The 22,415-nt window shown below is 34.6% G+C and overlaps 1 protein-coding gene across 4 annotated transcripts in view; it reads left to right on the top strand.

Annotated features, from left to right (window-relative positions):
• Window positions 1-22,415, top strand: part of UVRAG (UV radiation resistance associated) — a 397,709-nt gene that overhangs the window by 113,665 nt on the left and 261,629 nt on the right. For all 4 annotated transcript variants that reach the window (XM_031961363.1, XM_031961361.1, XM_031961364.1 and 1 more), the window contains one exon: window positions 614-699. In XM_031961363.1, the coding sequence (XP_031817223.1) occupies window positions 614-699 (86 nt within the window). The remainder of the gene's footprint in view (window positions 1-613; window positions 700-22,415) is intronic.

Raw genomic sequence — 22,415 nt, 5'->3', positions numbered from 1 at the left:
TATTTTTCAAGTTAAAACCACTATCTCCTCTATAGACTTATTTCCCTCCTATTCTTTAATACCCAACAAGAGTTGGTTATCATTGTAACATTATTTTCTTATTACCACCCATTTAATTTTTTAATAATCTCTTATTGTAATCAGCCTTTCTCTTTCTTTTTTCCCCCCTGTTAAAACATTTCCTGAGTAATAGTCTTTAACTATACTTCTAGAGTATTGATTATTTTTGAAGATAGACTTAAGCCTGCTTATATACCTTGTGGTCCCTGTCAATTGATTTTTGAGTTGTCCACAATTTTGAATCTTTGGAGAATGTGGTGTTTAAAGCGTCACATAAAATCACTTATAGTACATTAGTGTTTTTAAAAGCTGATGTTTTGTTCTGTAGAGCACCTTAGGTAAGGAAGAAATCTGGGAATTAGTACATTTGGTCTAGAATTTAAAATGATGTAAAATAATGGTGAAGATGTAGGTTAGAGCCAGATTTTGAAAAGTTTTGAATACCAGGTAAAGTATTGTGTATTTTATCCTATACATAGAAGGTTGCAGTTTTTGAATTAAAAGGAGAATTTGAGGTCATTGTTTATTTGACTTGTTGATTGATGTCTTTCAGGGTTGTTCAAAGACCCAGAAGAGCAGTCTTCTCCAGGTAGATCAGAACTGTGTTCGTAATTCATATGATGTCTTCTCTCTACTTCGGTAAGAAACTACTTAAAATCCCTTCCTTCTCCATTGAACATTTTAAAAAGGATTTTTCCCCCTTTATTTAATGACATTTAAATGTGAGGAAATGTCTCTGGGAATTTAAAAAACTTCATTAAGCTTAATATTCTTTAATGAGGGCTCCATAAATTTTGTAACCCTAGTGATTTCATTTTCTCTCTTACATAGAACCTTTGGAAAACCTATTTCCTTTCTCTGGGCATTGGGAGGAGTTTATGGAAGCCAATTGTAGTAAAGCAGAGACAAGAATATTCTTGTTTTCCTCTGAGCTGTGGAGATCAACGAATATGGATGAGGACTTTAGGCTTATCAAAGTTTTAACACCTCTAGCCTAGCTAGCGAATCCTCCAACAACCATAAACAGGGCTTGTGGTTTTGGCTGGCTTCCCATTCTAAAGATAATAGTGATGTTTGGCAAGCTGGGAGCTCTGATGTCCTTGTTTGGCCAGATATCTTTCCTTTTCTTCATTTTACATAGACTTCAGAAATGTTCTGTTTTGGTTTTGATTGTGCTTGATCAGAAAATATATTGATGAAATAGATCTGCTATCAAAATAAATGCATTTTAGAACTGAAGTTGACTGTCATTCAATCTGTAATTTGGAATTTTCATATCATATATCCAATTTAGATTTTGGCAGTTGATTTTCATAGTGTTTTTATGTCTTCCTCAATATATTGACTGAAGAAAGACAATTTAAAGATTCTTAGAGAGAAGTATTTTACAAATAATGTAAATTGATATCTGTGTCTTTGCCAAATAGGGCTTTTTATGTATAGAATGTTGGAAAGGTTGAGTGCATGGACTTTGTAAATAACTTTTAAAAGACATTGGTTTATATTTAAGCTAATCACTTCAGCTTTCCAAGCATGTTTCTCACTAGTGATGTGTTTTTCTTGGTCTCCTTAGAAGATAATATTATGATACTCTACATAAATGCTTTTCTCATTGACCGTAGAAAGTACAAGTACTGTTTGCTTTAGGCTGATGATAAGCCAGACCTTTTCTCCCGAATGTGGTTATATAAAACCTAATTGGCTTCTATAGTTAGTGTTATTTTTCAATCTATATTTTTATTGTTACTTTCTTTCAGAAATTACTTTGGTGGTGTTGCCTATATTTATTCTATGTGGTTGAAATGAGGAAATTGAGGCTTAGAAACTTAAAAGTCTCTGGCCCTGGAATCATCATGGCTAATTATTAGCAGAGTCTGAACTTGAACCAAGATCTCTGTGTGCACATCCAGAGTTTTTTCTCTTGTATCAAGCTGTCTCCTAAAGTGCCACAAGTTTTTTTTTTTTTTTTTTTAACTTCTGAAGTGTTTTTTCAGTCTGTATTCTCTCTTGATTCTCTTTATAGATCCTATTATGGTTATCAGCAGGATATGGCTATCCTGCTGTGGTATTGCTGAAGCTTAAAATTAGTTTTTTTTTTTTTTTTTTTTAATGCCCTAATCCCTTTCTTAATGTTTCCACATTACTTTTCTTCTGTGCTCCCCCCTCTCCACTCCTGCCCCCTTACCCTTGAGGTTGAAAAAACAACAACCATAAATTCACTTTGTCCACTTCTCTCCCCATTATCAATTCTTCTGATGAAATATACTGTCTTATTTAATGTTGACAAAGGCTGTAAGGAATGTAATATAAAGAGAGAACACAATTGAAGTTAGTTTTGAAAACCACAACAGCAAGTTTGGGAACTCTTAATATTGAGATGGTAAGGAGATTGGGCAAATGATCAGAAAGAAATTACAAGAAAATACAAGTCCCTTAACTAACACTACTCTCAGGACCCTGTTACGTTGACCATATGCAGTTACAGGGCAAAGAAGAGGACTAGTGTTTTTGGCCAAAAGATAATATAGGCCCTTGTCACATTTTCAGAGTAGAGAGGTAATTTAGTGTTTGTGACTGCAGGAGAGCACGGGACCAGTTAAAGTTCAGAACCAGGAGAAACACTAGCACTTATGGCTGCAGGGATGCAGGATTCTTTTCTGTTTAAAGAGAAAATCAGTAACTACATCACTCCTTAAATAATACCTCTCCTTGGAAATACTGGAAAGCTTTGTGCTGGCTGGAGGCTGAAGGAAGCAGAGGCAGAAGCAAAGGACAAAGCTGCAAGAGCTCTTGGAACCAAGCAGAAAGATAGACCTCTAAGAAAAACTTACCGGGCTATTTTGGAAGGAGAAAATAAACGTTTACATTTTAATCAGCTGGTTGCATTTTGGAGTGATTAATACTTTCAACTGCAACTAAGGCTGCCTCCAGAAAACCTCCCTAAGAAACCTGCTCCCAGAGAGAACGATCATATTATATAAAAGAAGAGAACACCACAAAAAAGGATATGCTAGGAGAAGAGGGAAGAGAGAGGAAGAATGTAGAAAATTATCTCACTTAAAAAAGCTGTTTAAGGAGAAGGTTTTACAATGGAGGGGAAAATGGAAGGATGATAGTGGGCAGTGCTTGAACTTTACTCTTATTGGAATTGGTTCAAAGAGGGAATAATATATATACGCTCAGTTGTATATAGAAATCTGTCTTACCTAACTGGGAAATAGGAATGGAACAGGATAAGAGAAGGGAAGAGTTACAAAAGGGAGGGTGGATTTTGGGAGGCAGTGGTCAGAACCCAAAATGAACTTTTGAGGAGGGATAGAGTAAAAAGAGAAAATAAAAAGAGAAAAAAAAAGATGGAGGGAAATACATAGAAAGTAATCATAACTGTGAATCTAAATGGGATGAATTTATCTAAAAATGGAATAGCAGAATGGATTAGAAATGAGAATGCAACAAAGTATTGTTTATAGTCTAATGCCAGATAAATGCCAGAGAAACTGAGACAAGATAGAGATTAGAGAGTTTTTAATATTTTATTGAAAGGAAGAGATTTACTGGGACCAAATGGATTCATGGTTTGATCCCAGGGTTGAATGAGACTATCTTCTCCAAGAATCCAGCAGCCAATATGAATTCTCAATTTTAAACACACACACACACACACACACACACACACACGGCTCCAAGCTACCAGGGGGTAGACTGAGGCAGGGGCGGTGTCAGAGCACTGAGAGCAGGAAGGGACTATCAATCTGGTTCTGACAGGGTGGTGGGAGCACTGGACATCCTGATAAATTGGGATTGAGAAAAACAATGACAGAATGGGGAGATGCACTGGATTGGGCATTCTGATAAGTAGGGAAAGTCTGGAGTCATGATGTCTAAGATAGAAGGTCTTTCTTCTTATCTGGATTATGATGATTAGGAGGGAGGGATAGTGTTGCAAAATTGAGCAGAATAATTAGGAACTGAGGCAGAACAATTTAGGGAAACTGAGGCTGGACAATTAGGGAAATTTGAGTCAGGACAATAAAAGGGAACTGTGGCACAACATTAGGAAGCATAACTGAAACAGTAAGATACAGAAGAGGCTGGATAAGAATCTATTGATACTCTTTAGCTGAGAATTATTAAAGGATCAGAGGTAGTAATTATAATCTGGCAGGGGGGAGGGGGGAAGCAAAGATAGATCTAATTAAAAGAGATAAGGAAATTACAGTTTGCTAAAAAAAAAAGTGCCATAGACAATGAAATAATATAAGTTCTAAACATATATGCACAAATGGCAGAGTAACTAAATTCGTTTTTTCCTCAATTAACATTTTTTTCATTTTAATAGTATTTTATTTTTTCAAATACATGCAAAGGTAGTTTTCAGCATTCACCTTTGCAAAAACCTTGTTTTCCAAATTTTTCTCCTTCTTATCTCCCTTCCCTCCTCCCCAAGAAAGCAAACAATCTGATATAAGTTAACCATGTACAATTCTTCTAAACATATTTTCATTGTTCATGATGTGCAAAAAAAACAAAAAAAAACAAAAACCATGAAAAAGTATATAAAAAAACTCAAGCAAACAACAACAAAAAGGTGAAAATACTATGTTTTATTCCACATTCAGTCTCCACAATTCTCTCTCTGCATTTGGAGGTCATTTTCCATCCCAAGACTGTTAGAATTGCCTTGACTCACCTCATTGTTTAAACAGAGTCAAGTACATCACAGTAGATCATCACATAATCTTATTACTGTACCATATTCTGCTCACTTCACTTAGTATCAGTTCATGTAAATTTTTCCAGGCTTTTCTAAAATCAGTTTGCTCATCATTTCTTATAGAATAAGAATATTTCCCCAAAGAGATCATAAAGAAGGGAAAGGGACCAGTATGTGCACGAATGTTTGTGGCAGCCCTCTTTGTAGTGGCTAGAAACTGGAAACTGAGTGGATGCCCATCAGTTGGAGAATGGCTGAATAAATTGTGGTATATGAATATTATGGAATATTATTGTTCTGTAAGAAATGACCAACAGGATGATTTCAGAAAGGCCTGGAGAGACTTACACGAACTGATGCTGAGTGAAATGAGCAGGACCAGGAGATCATTATATACTTCAACAACAATACTCAACAATACTATATGATGACCAGTTCTGATGGACCTGGCCATCCTCAGCAATGAGATCAACCAAATCATTTCCAATAGAGCAGTAATGAACTGAACCAGCTACACCCAGAGAAAGAACTCTGGGAGATGACTAAAAACCATTACATTGAATTCCCAATCCCTATATTTATGCCCACCTGCATTTTTGATTTCCTTCACAAGCTAATTGTACAATATTTCAAAGTCTGATTCTTTTTGTACAGCAAATAACGGTTTGGCCATGTATACTTATTGTGTATCTAATTTATATTTTAATATATTTAACATCTACTGTTAGCCATCTGGGGAAGGGGGTGGGGGATAAGAGGTGAAAAATTAGAACAAGAGGTTTGGCAATTGTTAATGCTGTAAAGTTACCCATACATATAACCTGTAAATAAAAGGCTATTAAATTAAAAAAAAAGAATAAGAATATTTCTACATTTATTGGGAATTTTATGTAGTGGTTCATACTCATTTCCCAGAATTCTTTCACTGGGTGTAGCTGGTTAATTCATTACTGCTCTATTAGAACCGATTTGGTTCATCTCATTGATGGATATGGCCATGTACATCAGAATTGATCATCATATTGTGTTGTTGTTGAAGTATATAATGATTTCCTGGTCCTGCTCATTTCATTCAGCATCAGTTCATGTCAGTCTTTCCAGGTCTATCTGAAATTGTCCTGCTGGTCATTTCTTACAGAACAATTATTCCATAATATTCATATACCACAATTTATTCAGCCATTCTCTAATTGATGGGCATCCACTCAGTTTCCAGTTTCTGGCCACTACAAAGAGGACTGCCACAAACATTCTTGCCACATACAGGTCCCTTTCCCTTCTTTAAGATCTCTTTGGGATATAAGCCCAGTAGTAGCACTGCTGGATCAAAGGGTATGCACAGTTGATAACTTTTTGAGCATAATTCCAAATCGCTCTCCAGAATGACTGGATGTATTCACAATTCCACCTACAATGTATCAGTGTCCCAGTTTTCCCACATCCCCTCCAACATTCTGTATTATCTTTCCCTGTCATTCTAGCCAATCTGACAGATATGTAGTGGTATCTCAGAGTTGTCTTAATTTGCATTTCTCTGATTAATAATGATTTGGAGCATCTTTTCTTATGGCTAGAAATAGTTTCAATTTCTTCGTCTGAGAATTGTCTGTTCATATCCTTTGACCATTTATCAATTGGAGAATGGCTTGATTTTTTATAAATTAGAGACAGTTCTCTATATATTTTGGAAATGAGGCCTTTATCAGAACCTTTGATTGTGAAAATTTTTTCCCAATTTATTGCTTCTCTTCAGACAAAGATTATTGTTTGAATTAGTTTTGTTTGTACAAAAACTTTTCAATTTGATATAATCAAAATTTTCTATTTTGTGATCAATAATGATCTCTTCTTCTTCTTTGGTCATAAATTCTTTCCTCTTCCACAGGTCTGAGAGGTAAACTATTCTATGTTGTTCTAATTTATTTATAATCTCATTCGTTATGCCTAGATCATGAACCCATTTTGACCTTATCTTGGTGTACGGTGTTAAGTGTGGGTCAATGCCTAGTTTCTGCCATACTAATTCCCAATTTTCCCAGCAATTTTTGTCAAACAGTGAGTTCTTATCCCAAAAGTTGGGGTCTTTGGGTTTGTCAAATGCTAGATTATTAAAGTTATTGATTATTTTGTCTTTTGAACCTAACCTATTCCACTGATCAACTAGTCTATTTTTTAGCCAATACCAAATGGTTTTGGTAACCACTCCTTTATAATTTTAGATGTGGTACATAGCCAGGCTATCTTCATTTAATTTGTTTTTCATTAGTTCCCTTGAAATTCTTGACCTTTTGTTTTTTCTTTTGTTGTTTTTTCTAGGTCATTAAAATTGTTTTTGGGAAGTCTGATTCGTATAGCGCTAAATAAGTAGATTAGCTTAGGTAGTATTGTCATCTTTATTATATTTGCTCACCCTATCCAAGAGTATTTAATATTTTCCAGTTGGTTAGATCTGACTTTATTTGTGTGGAAAGTGTTTTGTAGTTTTGCTCATATAGTTCCTGATTTTCTCTTGGCAGATAGATTCCCAAATATTTTATACTATTGGTAGTTACTTTAAATGGAATTTCTCTTTGTATCTCTAACTGTTGGATTTTGTTAGTGATATATAAAAATACTGTGGATTTATGTGGATTTATTTTTTGTCCTGCAATTTTGCTAAAGGTGTTTAATAGCTTTTTAATAGAATCTCTGGAGTTCTCCCATCATATCATCAGCAAAGAGTGATAATTTGGTTTCCTCATTACCTCCTCTAATTCCTTTAATCTCTTTCTCAACTCTTATTGTTGAAGCTAGCATTTCTAATACAATGTTGACTAGTAATGGTGATAGTGGGCAACCTTGTTTCACTCTTGATCTTACTGGGAATGGTTATACCATAACTTATTTAGCCATTCCCCAATTGATGGGCAGTCACTCCATTTCTAGTTCTTTTCATTACAAAAAGAGCTGCTACTTACATTTTGAAAATATGGGACTTTTTCCTTCTTTTATAATCTCTTTGGGATACAGATCCAATAGAGACATTGCTGATTAGAAGAATAAACACAGTTTTATAGGCCTTTGGGCATACTTCCAAATTTCTTTCCATAAGGGTTGGATCAGTTCACAACTCCACCAATAATGCAGTAGTGTCTCAGTTTTCCCACATCTGTTGCAACATTCATCATTATCCTTTCCTGTCATCTTAGCCAATCTGAGAGGTGTTAAGTGATACCAAAAAGTTTTCTTAATTTGCGTTTCTCTAATCAAAAGTGATTTAAAGCACCTTTTTTTTTTTTATTTAGTGTAACCAAATTCTTAAAAAGAAAAGTTAAATGAATTACAGCAGGAAATAGTAAAATTATGCAGTACTTTGGCTCTTAGAACTAAATAAATCTAACCAAAATAGATTTTTAATAAAGAAATTAGAGAGAAGGATAGAAATCTTAGAAACATTAGATATGATAGATCTTTGGAGAAAATTGAATGGGAATAGAAAGGAGTGTACTTTTTTCTTAAGTAAGCATAATACTACCACAAAAATTGACCATATATCAGGGCATAAAACCCTCACAGACAAATATGGAACAGCAGAATGTGAAATGCACTCATTCCAGATCGCAACATAATAAAAATTACATTCAATAAAAGAAAGTCTAAATTAAAAATTAATTGAAAACTAATTCTGAATAGTGAGTCATAGAAGAAATCATAGAAACAATCAATAATTTTATTAAAGTATGGCAACAATATGCCAAAAATTCATTGGATGCAAGTGAAACAGTATTTGCTTAGGGGAAAATGTATATCTGTAAGTGCTGATATGAATTAAAAGAGAAAGAATGGAAATGGATTGCTTAATTGGACATGCAATTTTAAAAAGTAGAAAAAGAACTAAGCCAAGATCTTTACCAATGTGAAGAAACTAATAAAATTGAAAGTTTTTTAAAAAGAGAACATTATATTATTAGTCTTTATAAATTTGTGATTGATCATTATGTTGATTATAGTTCTTAGGTCTTGCATAGTTGTTTTCCTTTGAATTAAATTTCCTTTCAAAGTTGTTTATAAATTATTCTCCTGGTTTTGTTTAATTCTATTCCACAAAAGTTCATATAAAAATTCCCCTTTTAATCATTTCACAATGCAGTGATATTTTATTAAATTAACACACCAAAATTGTTTAACCATTCTCAGCACTTATTCTTTGGTCTCAGTGGTGTGGTAATATATTGATCAAATAATACATACAGTTTGGTAATTCTTTAAAATATAGTGTCAGAGTGCTTTCTTTTTTTTTTTATATATAGCTTTTTATTGACAGAACATGTGGATGGGTAATTTTTCAACATTGACCCTTGCAAACACTTCTGTTCCAACTTTTCCCTTCCTTCCCTCCACCTCCTCCCCTAGATGGCAGGCAGTCTCATACATGTTAAACATGTCAAAGTATATATTAAATACAATATATGTGTACATATTTATACACTTCTCTTGTTGCACAAGAAAAATCAGATTTAGAAAGGTACAAATAACCTGGGAAGAAAAACAAAAATGCAAGCAGTCCACACTCATTTCTCGGTGTTCTTTCTCTGGGTGTAGCTGGTTCTGTTCATCACTTATCAGTTGGAACTGAATTGGATCCTCTCATTGCCAAAGATAGTCACTTCCATCAGAATTGATCCTCATATAGTAGTATTGTTGATGAAGTGTATAATGATCTCCTGTTTCTGCTCATTTCACTTAGTATCAGTTCATATAAGTCTCTCCAAGCCTCTCTGTATTCATCCTGCTGGTCATTTCTTACAGAACAGTAATATTCCATAACATTCATATACCATAATTTATTCAGTCATTTTCCAATTGATGGGCATCCATTCAGTTTCTAGTTTCTAGCTACTACAAAAAAGGGCTGCCACAAACATTTTTTGCACATACAGGTCTCTTTCCCTTCTATAATATCTCTTTGGGATATAAGCCCAATGGTGTCTCAAACACTATGTACAGCTTGATAACTTTTTGATTATAGTTCTAAATTGTTCTCCAGAATGGTTGGATCCATTCACAACTCCATCAACAATGCATCAGTGTCCCAGTTTTCCATCATCCCCTCCAACATTTGTCATTATCTTTTCCTGTCATCTTAGCCAATCTGAAGGTGTGTAGTGGTATTTCAGAGTTGTCTTAATTTGCATTTCTCTGATCAATAATGATTTGGAACACTTTTCATATGAGTAGAAATAGTTTCAATTTAATCATCTGAAAATTGGCTGTTCATAACCTTTGATCCTTTATCAATTGGAGAATGTGGCTTGATTTCTTATAAATTAGTCAGTTCTCTATATATTTTGGAAATGAGGTCTTTATCAGAACCTTTGACTATAAGAATGTTTTTCCAGTTTATTGCTTCCCTTCTAATCTTGTCTTCATTAGTTTTGTTTGTACAAAACCTTTTTAACTTGATATAATCAATATTTTCTATTTTGTGATCAATAATGATTTCTGGTTCTTCTTCGGGCACAAATTCCTTCCTCCTCCACAAATTTGAGAGGTAAACTATTCTATGTTCTTCTAATTTATTTATAATCTCATTCTTTATGCCTAAATTATGAAACCATTTTGATCTTATATTGGTGTACGGTGTTAAGTGTGGGTCCATGCCTCGTTTCTGCCATACTAATTTCCAATTTTCCCAGCAGTTTTTGTCAAATAGTGAATTTTTATTCCAAAAGTTTGGGTCTTTGGGTTTGTCAAACACTAGATTGCTATAGTTAATGACTATTGTGTCCTGTGAACCCACTGATCAACTAGTCTATTTCTTAATCAATACCAAATGATTTTGGTGACTGCTGCTTTATAATATAGTTTTAGGTACAATTAGGCCACCTTCATTTGATTTTTTTTTTTTAGTTCCCTTGAAATTCTTGATTTTGTTCTTCCATAAGAATTTTGTTGTTATTTTTTCTAGGTCCTTAATATAGTTTCTTGGGAGTCTGATTGGTATAGCACTAAATGAATAGATTAAGTAGTATTGTCATCTTTATTATATTTACTTGGCCTATCCAAGAGCACTTAATATTTTTCCAATTATTTAGGTCTGACTTTAATTGTGTGGAAAGTGTTTTTTAGCTTTGCTCATATAGTTCTTGACTTCTTTTGGCACATAGATTCCCAAATATTTTATACTATCGACAGTTATTTTAAATGGAATTTCTCTTTGTATCTCTTGCTATTGGATTTTGTTAGTGATGTATAAAAATGTTGAGGATTTATGTGGATTTATTTTGTATCCTGCAACTTTGCTGAAGTTGTGGAGTATTTCTAATAGCTTTTTAGTAGAATCTCTGGCGTTCTCTAAGTATGCCATTATATCATCTGCAAAGAGTGATAATTTGGTTTCTTCATTACCTACTCTAATTCCTTTAATCTCTTTTTCATCTCTTATTGCTGAAACTATCATTTCTAATACAATATTGCATAGTAATGGTGATAGTGGGCAACCTTTTTTTCACCCTTATCTTACGGGAATGGTTCCAGTTTATCACTATTACATATGATGCTTACTGATGGTTTTAAATAGATGCTACTATTTTAAGGAAAAGTCCATTTATTCCTGTATTGTCCAGTGTTTTTAATAGGAATGGATGTTGGATTTTATCAAATGCCTTTTCTGCATCTGTTGAGATGATCATATGATTTTTGTCAGTTTGGTTATTGAGATAGTCAGTTATGTTAATAGTTTTCCTAATATTGAACCAGCCCTGCATTCCTGGCATAAATCCTACTTGGTCATGGTGTATTATCCTAGGGATGATTTTCTGTAATCTTTTTGCTAGTGATTTTATTGAAGATTTTTGCAACGATGTTCATTAGGGAAATTGGTCTATAATTTTCTTTCTCTGTTTTCGTCCTACTTTTTAGGTTTAGGTTACATGGTGTAGGTATCAGTACCATGTCTGTCATAAAAGGAATTTGGTGTAGGATTCCTTCAATCCCTATTTTTTCAAATAGTTTATATAGCATTGGAGTTAATTGTTCTTTAAATGGTTGGTAGAATTCACATGTAAATTTATCTGGTCCTGGGGATTTTTTCTTAGGGAGTTGATTAATAGCTTATTCTATTTCTTTTTCTAAAATGAGACTGTTTAACCAATTTACTTCTTCCTCTGTTAATCTGGGCAAGCTATATTTTTGAAGGTATTCATCCATTTCATTTAAGTTGTCAAATTTATTGGCTTAAAGTTGGGCAAAGTAACTCCTAATTATTGTTCTAATTTTCTCTTCATCAGTGGCAAGTTCTCCCTTTTCATTTTTAAGACTAACAATTTGATTTTCCTCTTTCCTTTTTCTAATCAAGTTTACCAGGGGTTTATCTATTTTGTTGTTTTTTTCATAGAACCAACTCTTAGCTTTATTTATTAATTCAATAGCTTTTTAACTTTCAGTTTTATGAATCTCTTTTATTTTTAGAATTTCAAGTTTAGTGTTTAACTGGGGGTTTTTAAATTGCTCTTTTTCTAGCTTTTTTATTTGCAAGCCTAATTCATTGACCTTCTCTTTCTCTATTTTATGCTAGTAGGCCTCTAGAGATATAAAATTTCCCTTTATTACCACTTTGTCTGCATCCCACACATTTGGTATGTCGTCTCATTATTGTCATTGTCTTGGGTGAAATTGTTAATTGTGTCTTTGATTTGCTGTTTCACCCAATCATTCTTTATCATGAGATTATTTAGTTTCCAATTATTTTTTGGTCTATTTTCCCCTGACTTTTTATTGAATGTAATTTTTGTTGCATTGTGATCTGAAATGGATGCATTTACTATTGCTGCCTTTCTGCATTGAGTATGAGGTTTTTATGTCCTAATATATGGTCAATTTTTGTATAGGTTCCATGAACTGCCGAAAAGAAAGTGTACCCCTTTCTGTCTCCATTTAGTTTTCTCCAAAGATACCTAACTTTTCTAGTGTTCTATTTTACCTCTTTAATTGCTTTCCTATTTATTTGGTGGTTTGATTTATCTAGTTCTGAGAGTGCAAGGTTGAGATCTCCCACTATTATAGTTTTGCTGTCTATAAAGTGCTTTCTAAAATGTTTGAATTACTTCACAGTTCTATTATTATTATTGTCTTTTTACCGAGCCTCTAGCAATTATTATTTCACTTTTTCATTTTTGATAACACCTAAGTCGTGAGCCTTGGTGACGGGGAGGATGGTGGATCCTCCCACCTCAGTAATAATAAAAAAGTTAGGAAAAGGAAAAACTTGTGGCAGGGAGAGAAGAACAAATTCAGTTATGGACATATTGTCCATTTACGATGTCTGTGGGGCATCCTGTTTTAGATGTTCAGTAGGCAACTGGAGAAGAGGGACTAGAGGTTGGAAGAAAGGTTAGGGCTAAACAAACAGATTTGAGAATCATTTGCATAGAAGGGATAATTGAATCTATGAGATCACCAAAAAAAATCACAAAAAAGAGAGCCCAGAGCAGAGTTCTGGAGGACACGTATGATTAAAGAACATGATCCAGATGAAGATTCAGCAAAGAAGATTTAAAAGATCAGAAAGATAGGAAGAGAGCAGTATTAGAAAAATTTACTAAAGATTATCATGAAGAATAGAATGAATATATCAAAAGTTGCTTACAGGTCAAGAAGAATGAAGATTTAGCAGTTAGAGATCATTGTTAACTCTGGAGAAACTGTTTCAATTGATTTATGAGGGCAGAAGGTAGACTACAAAGAATTAGAATTATGAGAGACATAGACACAGGAGGGTAGGATAGAGAAGCATTGATTGTAGATGTCCTTTAAATTTAATAGGAAAGGGAGGAGTTATATAGGATGATAGCTAGCAGATGACTAGATCAAGTGGATGTTTTTGAGGAGGAAAATATAAGCACATTTTATATGCATATAAGAGTATTGAGGCAACCAGTGTACAGGGAGACATTGAAGATTAGTGAAGGAGAAGGATGATAAAGTGGGCAATGTCCTGGAGAATTTAGAAAGGAATGGAATCAATTGTGCTTTATTGTTTATTCATTTTATTTTTTCATTCAATTATTTGTTTATTCCATGTGGAGTAGAATTGAAGCAGGATGTAGTAGTACATCAGTTCCCATAGGCCTCTCTCTGGGTGTATATGGCTTTCTTCATCACTGAACAATTGGAACTGTTTTGAATCATCTCATTGTTGAAAAGAGCCATGTCCTTCAGAAATGATTGTTTAGTCTTGTTGCTCTGTATAGTGATCTCCTGGTTCTGTTCATTTCTCTTAGCATCAATTCATGTCAGTCTCTCCAGGTCTCTCTGAAATCATCCTGCTGGTCATTTCTTATAGAACAGTAATATTCCATAACATTCATATACCACGATTTATTCAACCATTCTCCAATTGATGGGTGTCCATTCATTCAGTTTCCAGTTTCTAGCCACTATAAAAAGGGTTGCCACAAACGTTTTTTGTACATATGGGTCCCTTTCCCTCCTTAAAGAGCTCTTTGGGAAATAAGCCCAGTAGCAACATTGCTAGGTCAAAGGGAATGCACAGTTTGATAACTTTTTGAGCATAGTTCCAAATTGCTCTCCAGAATGGTTGGATCTGTTCATAGTTCCACCAACAATTCAACAGTTATTTTAAATATAATTTCTCTTTGTATCTCTTATTGCAGGACTTTTTTGGTAATATTGAAAAATGCTGATGATTTCTGTGGATTTATTTTGTATCCTGCATATTTGCTAAAGTTGTGGATTGTTTCCAGTAGTTTTTTAGTTGATTCTCTAGGATTCTCTAAGTATACCATCATATCATCTGCAAAGAGTGATAATTTGCTTTCCTTATTACCTACTCTAATTTCTTTAATCTCTTTTTCTTCTCTTATTGCCAAAGCTATACAGTATTGAATAATTATGGTGATAGTAGTCAACCTTGTTTCACCCCCTTCAGGATTATTTTAAAGGAAGTAATTTGTAAATCTTAATGTATTTTAAGGATATGACTTATCACTATTATTATTTAATCAATGAATTAATACAATGCATTAAGACTTAATTGTGTGCCAAGCACTGTGCTTAACCTTGAGGATATAAAGAAAGGCCAAAAGTTTCCCCTTAAGGAGCTCACATCTAATGAGAGAAATATTATGGAAACAACTGTGTAATTGGAGACAATATTAGGGGGAAGACACTGGTTCAGGATGTGGGAGGAGAGAATGTCAGGAAAAAACTTGCTAAAATGTGATTTCAATAGAATTATTGAAGAGACAGGGAAGCCAGGAGCATGAAGAGGTCATTCTAGACATGGTATATAGCCATTAAAAAATAATGGAGTAGGAAAATAAAATGTTGTATGTGAGGAATCACAATAAAGCCAATATCACTGGTTAATAGATTACATATGTTGAAGTTCAGAAAAGAGACCCCAAGAGGTTGGGATAGCAGAGGGTTGTCATGAAGTGCCTCAAAAGAATTTGAAGGTTTGGAACCATCTCCAAATCAAGGGGCAAAGCTTATTGTAATTGTAATGCCAATTGAAACAGGCCAAGTTCCAAAAGGATTTAGCAAAGAACAGGGAGAAAGAAGATCAATTTATAGGACAGAGTTAGAGAATCCAGAGTTTCATGTTACTTATTTGCTAATCTTATGGTTTACAAGTAGGTTTGAGGGCAATCTATTTCCAGTTGTCTTAGGAACTTGGTTATTGCTGACCAACAGACTATCTCTTTGACAGTCATTAATGTTTGTTAGGACTATCTTAAGGCTAGAAGACTTTAGAATCATTGATAGATGGATTGTTAAAATAATAGCACTCTAAGATCCTTAGGATCACTGCTATATTTTTCTTAGAATCTGTAACCCCTTCACATATAATGTTAAGAAGACTGGGAAGATGGGAAAGGTTAACCTAACAAAAGATTATTTTCAAATCTCGGGCCACCACCCCTGACCCCAAGGAGCTTACATCTTTTGATTTTTTGATGTCCTTGTGGGTTTTTGTTTTCTAATTTAAGTTTCATGTTTCTAATTTAATCTTCAAAAGCAGAAATGAAGTAAATGCCCATCCATCTCTCACATCAATTATCTTTAGAGTGGTGATATTCAAGATATGTGGGCAATTAGTATAAGTATGGGAAACCCTAAAGCCATCCTTTTATAGTTTAGTAGCCAAAGGATAGAAGCCAATTATATTGGCTCTTATTGGAAAACCAAAAGGAATTGTAACTATTAATAGTTTTTCAGAATGAAAATTGGTTCTAAATCGCTAGGTTTCTAAATCTAATAAGAGATGCAAATTAAATAACTGTTTATTTCCTACCCAACAAATTGGCTCTTTGGGTCTTTTATCATCTTTGTCAATATTTGAGGGATTATGTAAGTACAACATATTGTAATGAGCCTTAATCAAGTATTTATTAAGTACTTACTTCAGGTCATGCACAATGCTAAACCTTAGGAATAAAACAGGAAGCAGAAGCCCCTATCTCTTCTTAGAAAGAGCTCACATTCTAATGTTATCAAAGAGGTTTTTTTTGTGAAGTTTTTGAGACTCTGATTATGAAAATATTACTTTCCAGCTTTGTAGAAAGCTGTAACTTGACCTTTTTTGGTGCATCTATTCTAAAAACTATTCATTATATTTAACTGTGTGTAAGCTATTTTTTTATTTGTTTTATTCGATTTGCATTTTCCATATTCTCTCTAATTTCGTTCTCAAATCTCTATAAAGTTTTTTCAAATGATGTTGAATTGGGTTTTTGCATTTGGTTTTTTTTTTTTTTGCATTGCTTTGACTTTGTATCGCCTTTACTTTTTGACTTTTGCTTTTTGTTGCTACTTAATGGAATCTGCAGTTTGTACTATACTTTAAAAATTTTCTTATTTTTCTTATATTTCACATGGATAATGGGGGATACTGTTACTTTTTAATTGAACAGCATAGCATTCAAGTTTTCTATTATCAACAAGCATTTATGTATTATGTGCTAAGCGATGTGCTAAGTTCTGGGAATATAAATACAGCTAAGACAGAAGAAAAGAAACATAGCTTCCAGCCCTAAGCAATTTATATTCTATTGCTTTTGCTATACAAGGCATATAAATGAGGGGTTACTGTAAATTCTACACACACACACACATGCATACAAATGTGAACTGCTAGTCATGATAGCTATAATAGTTTTTGAGAAACCAAAGACCTGAAAGTACTTCCATCAGATAGAAATAGTTGACCTCTGAAAAACTAGAGGTCAGTTTAAGAGTAAAGAAGGGTTTAAAATATAATGCCTTTAGGAGCAACTACATGGCTGCAATGCATAAAGGACTGATCTTGGAGTGAGGAGGAGCTGAGTTCAAATGTAGTCTTAGACATTTGACACTTAGACTGACTCTGGGTAAATCACTTAACCCCACTTGCCTTAAAAAAAAAAAAAATCAGTGCCTTTAAGGGAGAAAAAGTAGATTAAATTCTTTTATGTGATTTAATATTTTTGTATGAATTCCAAGAGATTGCTTGATAATTGAAGGTCTTCCATTTACTTATGTCATTTATTTGCTTTATACATCCATGTCATGCTTTGCCATCTTTCTTAAAATGAATTCATTCTGTCCAAATGGAACATAGAATACCCTGAAAAGAAAAGCTTCCATTTTTCTCTCTTAAATGTTTTTTATCTTATTCTTCTCTTCCTGATTTTTCTGATGTAAGTATATATTCTTTATAGATCACATTTTTTTCTCTTTTCTTTTCTTTTCTTTTCTTTTCTTTTCTTTTCTTTTCTTTTCTTTTTTTTCTTTCTTTCTTTCTTTATTTCTTTTAACCAGTAGCTTTTTATTTTCAAAATATATGCAAAGATAGTTGTCAACATTCATCCCCGGAAAACTTTGTATTTCAAAATTTTTTTTCTCTCCCTTCCTTCCCTCCTCTAGACAACAAGTTTTCCAATATAAGTTAAACATGTGCAATTTTTCTAAACATTTCTACATTTATCATGCTGGACAAGAAAAAATCAGGTCAAAAAGGAAAAAAAGTGAGAGGAAAAAAGTACTAGCAAACAACAACAAAAAAAAAGGTGAAAAAACTATTTTGTGATCCACATTTAGTCCTCACAGCCATCTTTCTGGAGGCTAATGGCTCTGTCCATCACAAGTCTATTGAAATTGATCTGAATCACTTTATTGTTGAAGAACTACATCCATCACTGTTGATAATCACATAATCTCATTGTTGCCATGTACAATGTTCTCTTGCTTCTACTCAATTCAAAGCATCAGTTTCTGCAAACTTCTCCAGGCCTTTTTGAAATCATCCTGATAATTGATTCTTATAGAACAATAATATATGGGACAGTATTGTCCACAAAAACAGAGAGACTCTCAGAGTAAGAAAAAGCAAAAAGGGATTTATTGCCATTTTGTTAGAAAGGGCATCTTCCATCTGACAAGGTGTTTGTCAGCAAAGAATAACATAAACTGCAAAACATAAACTGCAAAACACCAGATTAAACAGAATGAATGCAGAAGCCCCCTTTGAAACTCTCACCCCCACAAGCTGGCCTTTTCTCCCAGTGTTTGGAGGAGTCCAGGCTTACATTCTAATCATGTAAATTAACCCAGAAACAAAATGATACAAATCAATAATAATAAACTCTTAATTTACGTTTCCTTAGAGAACTGCTGTATAAAGCAAATAGCCTGGGATAAGAGAATTCAAAATCATCATCACTTTTAAAAGAAATGCTTAAATTCTAAGAGGTAGTAGGAAAACAGGAAGGGATAAACACTTGCAACTTTTAGCAACAGCTCTGTTTGTTATTATAGTCTCCAGCCACGTATACTTTAAGGCTATGTTCCCATGGGAGTGTTTTTACTCAGTTAATTCCACACAATAATATTTCTTTTTTTTTTATTATTATTATTTAATAGCCTTTTATTTACAGGTTATGTATGGGTAACTTTACGTCATTAACAATTGCCAAACCTCTTGTTCCAATTTTTCACCTCTTAATCCCCACCCCCTCCCCCAGATGGCAGGATGACCAGTAGATGTTAAATATATTAAAATATAAATTAGATACACAATAAGTATACATGGCCAAACCATTATTTTGCTGTACAAAAAGAATCAGACTCTGACATATTGTACAATTAGCTTGTGAAAGAAATCAAAAATGCAAGTGGGCATAAATATAGGGATTGGGAATTCAATGTAATGGTTTTTAGTCATCTCCCAGAGTTCTTTCTCTGGGTATAGCTGGTTCAGTTCATTACTGCTCTATTGGAAATGATTTGGTTGATCTCGTTGCTGAGGATGGCCAGGTCCATCAGAACTGGTCATCATATAGTATTGTTGTTGAAGTATATAATGATCTCCTGGTCCTGCTCATTTCACTCAGCATCAGTTCGTGTAAGTCTCTCTAGGCCTTTCTGAAATCATCCTGTTGGTCATTTCTTACAGAACAATAATATTCCATAATATTCATATACCACAATTTATTCAGCCATTCTCCAACTGATGGGCATCCACTCAGTTTCCAGTTTCTAGCCACTACAAAGAGGGCTGCCACAAACATTCATGCACATACAGGTCCCTTTCTCTTCTTTATGATCTCTTTGGGATATAAGTCCAGTAGTAACACTGCTGCATCAAAGGGTATGCACAGTTTGATAACTTTTTGAGCATAGTTCCAAATTACTCCAGAATGGTTGGATTCGTTCACAACTCCACCAACAATGCATCAATGTCCCAGTTTTCCCGCATCCCCTCCAACAATCATCATTATTTTTTCCTGTCATCTTAGCCAATCTGACAGCACACAATAATATTTCATAGCATTCATGTACCATAACTTATTCAGCCATTTTCCAACTGATTGGCATCCACTTAGTTTTCAGTTCCTTGCCACTACAAAAAGGGATCCTATAAGTATTTTTGCACATGTGGGTCCTTTTCCTTTTTTCATGATGTCTTAGGGATACAGACCCAGTAAAGACACGGCTGGGTCAAATGGTATGAACAGTTTGATAGCTTTAGTTCCATATTGCTTTAAATGGTTGGATCAGTTCACAATTCCACCAGTATATGTATTAGTGTCCCAATTTTCCCACAACCCCTTCAGCATTTATCATTATCTTTTCCATCTGAAAAGTGTTAGTGGTACCTCAGAATTGTCTTAATTTTTGTTTTTCTAATCAATAGTGATTTAGAGCATTTTTTCATTGAAGAATGGCTTTATTCTTATAAACTTGAGTCAACTCTTTATATATTTTAGAAATGAGCATTTTATTAGAACCTTTGAATATAAATTTTTTCTCCAGTTTTTGGCTTCCCTTCTAATTTTGGCTGTGTTGGTTTTGTTTGTACAAAACCTTTTTAATTTAACATAATCAAAATTATCCATTTTGTATTTCATAATATTCTCTAGTTCTTCTTTAGCTATAAATTCCTTTCTTCTCCACAAATCTGAGAAGTAGACTATCCCTTGTTCTCCTTCTTTGTTTATAGTATCGCTCATCATTTCTAAATCATGTACCCATTTTGTTCTTATCTCGGTATAGGGCATTAGGTGTTGATCAGTGCCTAATTTCTGCCATGCTATTTTCCAATTTTCCCAGCAATTTTGTCAAATAGTGAGTTTTATCTGCAAAGTCTTTGGGTTTGTCAGACACTAGATTACTATATTCATTGACTATTTTGGCTTGTGAACCTAATCTCTTCCACTGATCAATTATATTTCTTAGCCAGTATCAAATTGATGAGGTGTGAGAATTGAGGGTAAGAAATCCCCTAACAGCAATGGGATCCCCTTGGCCAGTGATAGGCTTTGCAAAGGAATTCGCAACCCCAGTGAATACATACACTAAGTTTGTGGCAAAGAATGGGTTTATTTACGCTAAGAAAACAGCTTTCTTAGTGGGCAAACTCCAGGTAGGAATTAGCAAAGATGGGTTAACACTGAGAAGAAAATATCTTCATCAGTGGGCAAAATCCTGTTAGGACTTCTGCAAAGGTTTAAACTGAGAAAGAAAGACTCAGTGGGCTAAGTCCAGAAGGACATTTTGCAAAGATTGGGGTTCAGAGTTGTCTTTTATTAGCCTTCTGAGATTTGAGGCTTCTTTGATCTTTGGCCCCAAGCCAAGGGCCAATCTCTGAATGAATCTGAGAGACTGATTTTGAATTCAATCCAGTTCAAAATTGAATGAGATTATTTATCTTGGGAGTTTCCCTTATAGACAGGAGAGTCTGGAAGGTTTGAGACCCTGAATCACTCTTTCCTCAAAGATTCCTTTCTGATCCTTCTCTCACAGATTAAAGGGAACACAATTTACATCATATTCCCCCCTCAAGCAGCCCTCCCAAATTCATTTGGGGCAAAGAGATGAAGGTCTCATTTTCTGTAGCTGCTTCAAGCCGGCAAGGGTCGTGGAGCTCTCCCTATGTTCAGTGGGGATTCAGGCCAGAAGGGGAAGTACGAGATCTTAAGATAGCAGCAGTAGCATCTATGGGATGTTGTGTACCCAAGTATCTTGGAGCCTGGAGGAAACAAATCTCATGAGTAGATTAAAAGTGGGATGGCATCCAGGGTAGAGATGGTGACATTTGGGAATAGGGCTTTTTCAAAAAAAAGGTCCCATCTGTGGCCTGCCTTGAGGATGCTGATGACCCACTCATCATTCCTGAATGCCCTCACTGCCCATGGAGCTCCCTAGGTGAAAGGCAAAGAAGGGGTTAATTACTAGCTGGGGCCATAGAATGACATCAAGAAAAAGCCAGAGAGAAGATGCTAGGAACAAAGTTCTCATCATTGGAGTGAGAGTTAGGAAGAACAGAGTGAGAGAAAGAAGGACAGACAATTTCACCCTTCTTTCTACATAGTACTCTGAAAGTGAAAACTGGACTGTTTGTCGCTCTGTAAGGAGCTAGGCAGGTAGGTGAGGTATGATCTCTTTTAGCAATTGCCTTGATACCTTCAGAGCCTTCTCAGTCATGCAGGGAAAAGCTTCTACCCAATTAGTAAAAGTGTTAACAAAGACAAAAAGCAACTTGAAACCAATCTCCCCTAGGTATGTGCCCTTTCTCTGAACATGCTTCAGGAGAGGGGGAGGTTTAAACAAACCAGAAGGAGAAAGGGTTTATTCCTGTGGGCTATAAGAAGGGGTGGAAGAATCAGGGAGCTGTGAAATTAAAGGTGCCATAGTCAGAGGTAAATGAGCAGCAGCTTTAGCTGCAAACCCATTCCCCTTGGCTTGAAGTGAATTTTCCTTCTGGTATCCTTCACAAAATATGATTGAAACCTCCCTGGGTTTATGGACAGCCTGTAGTAGCTGTAGAATTTCTCCTGCATATTTAATAGGAGAATTCTTTGCTGTCAAAAGTCCCTTTTCTTTCCATATAATCCCATGAGTATGTAAAATATAAAAAGCATATTTGGAGTCAGTATAGATGTTCAGTCCCATTCCCTTCTCCAGTTCCAAAGCTCTGGTCAGGGCAATGAGTTCAGCTTTCTGGGCAGAAGTCCTAGGGGGCAATAACTTAGTTTCAGGTCAGGGGTGTTTAGTAGGAGATATAGCTTGATATAGTAAGCTTCCTACTAGTAAGCCACTGATACCCTTTGGCTTCTAAAATGCTCTGGTGCCCTAGGGTAAATTTTGAGGCTTATCTAAG

The sequence above is a fragment of the Sarcophilus harrisii genome, chromosome 3 (genome assembly GCF_902635505.1).
Source record: "Sarcophilus harrisii chromosome 3, mSarHar1.11, whole genome shotgun sequence".
NCBI classification, from domain to species: domain Eukaryota; kingdom Metazoa; phylum Chordata; class Mammalia; order Dasyuromorphia; family Dasyuridae; genus Sarcophilus; species Sarcophilus harrisii.
The sequence above is the reverse complement of the archived record's forward strand: the minus strand, read 5'-3'. Positions and strand labels throughout refer to the sequence as shown.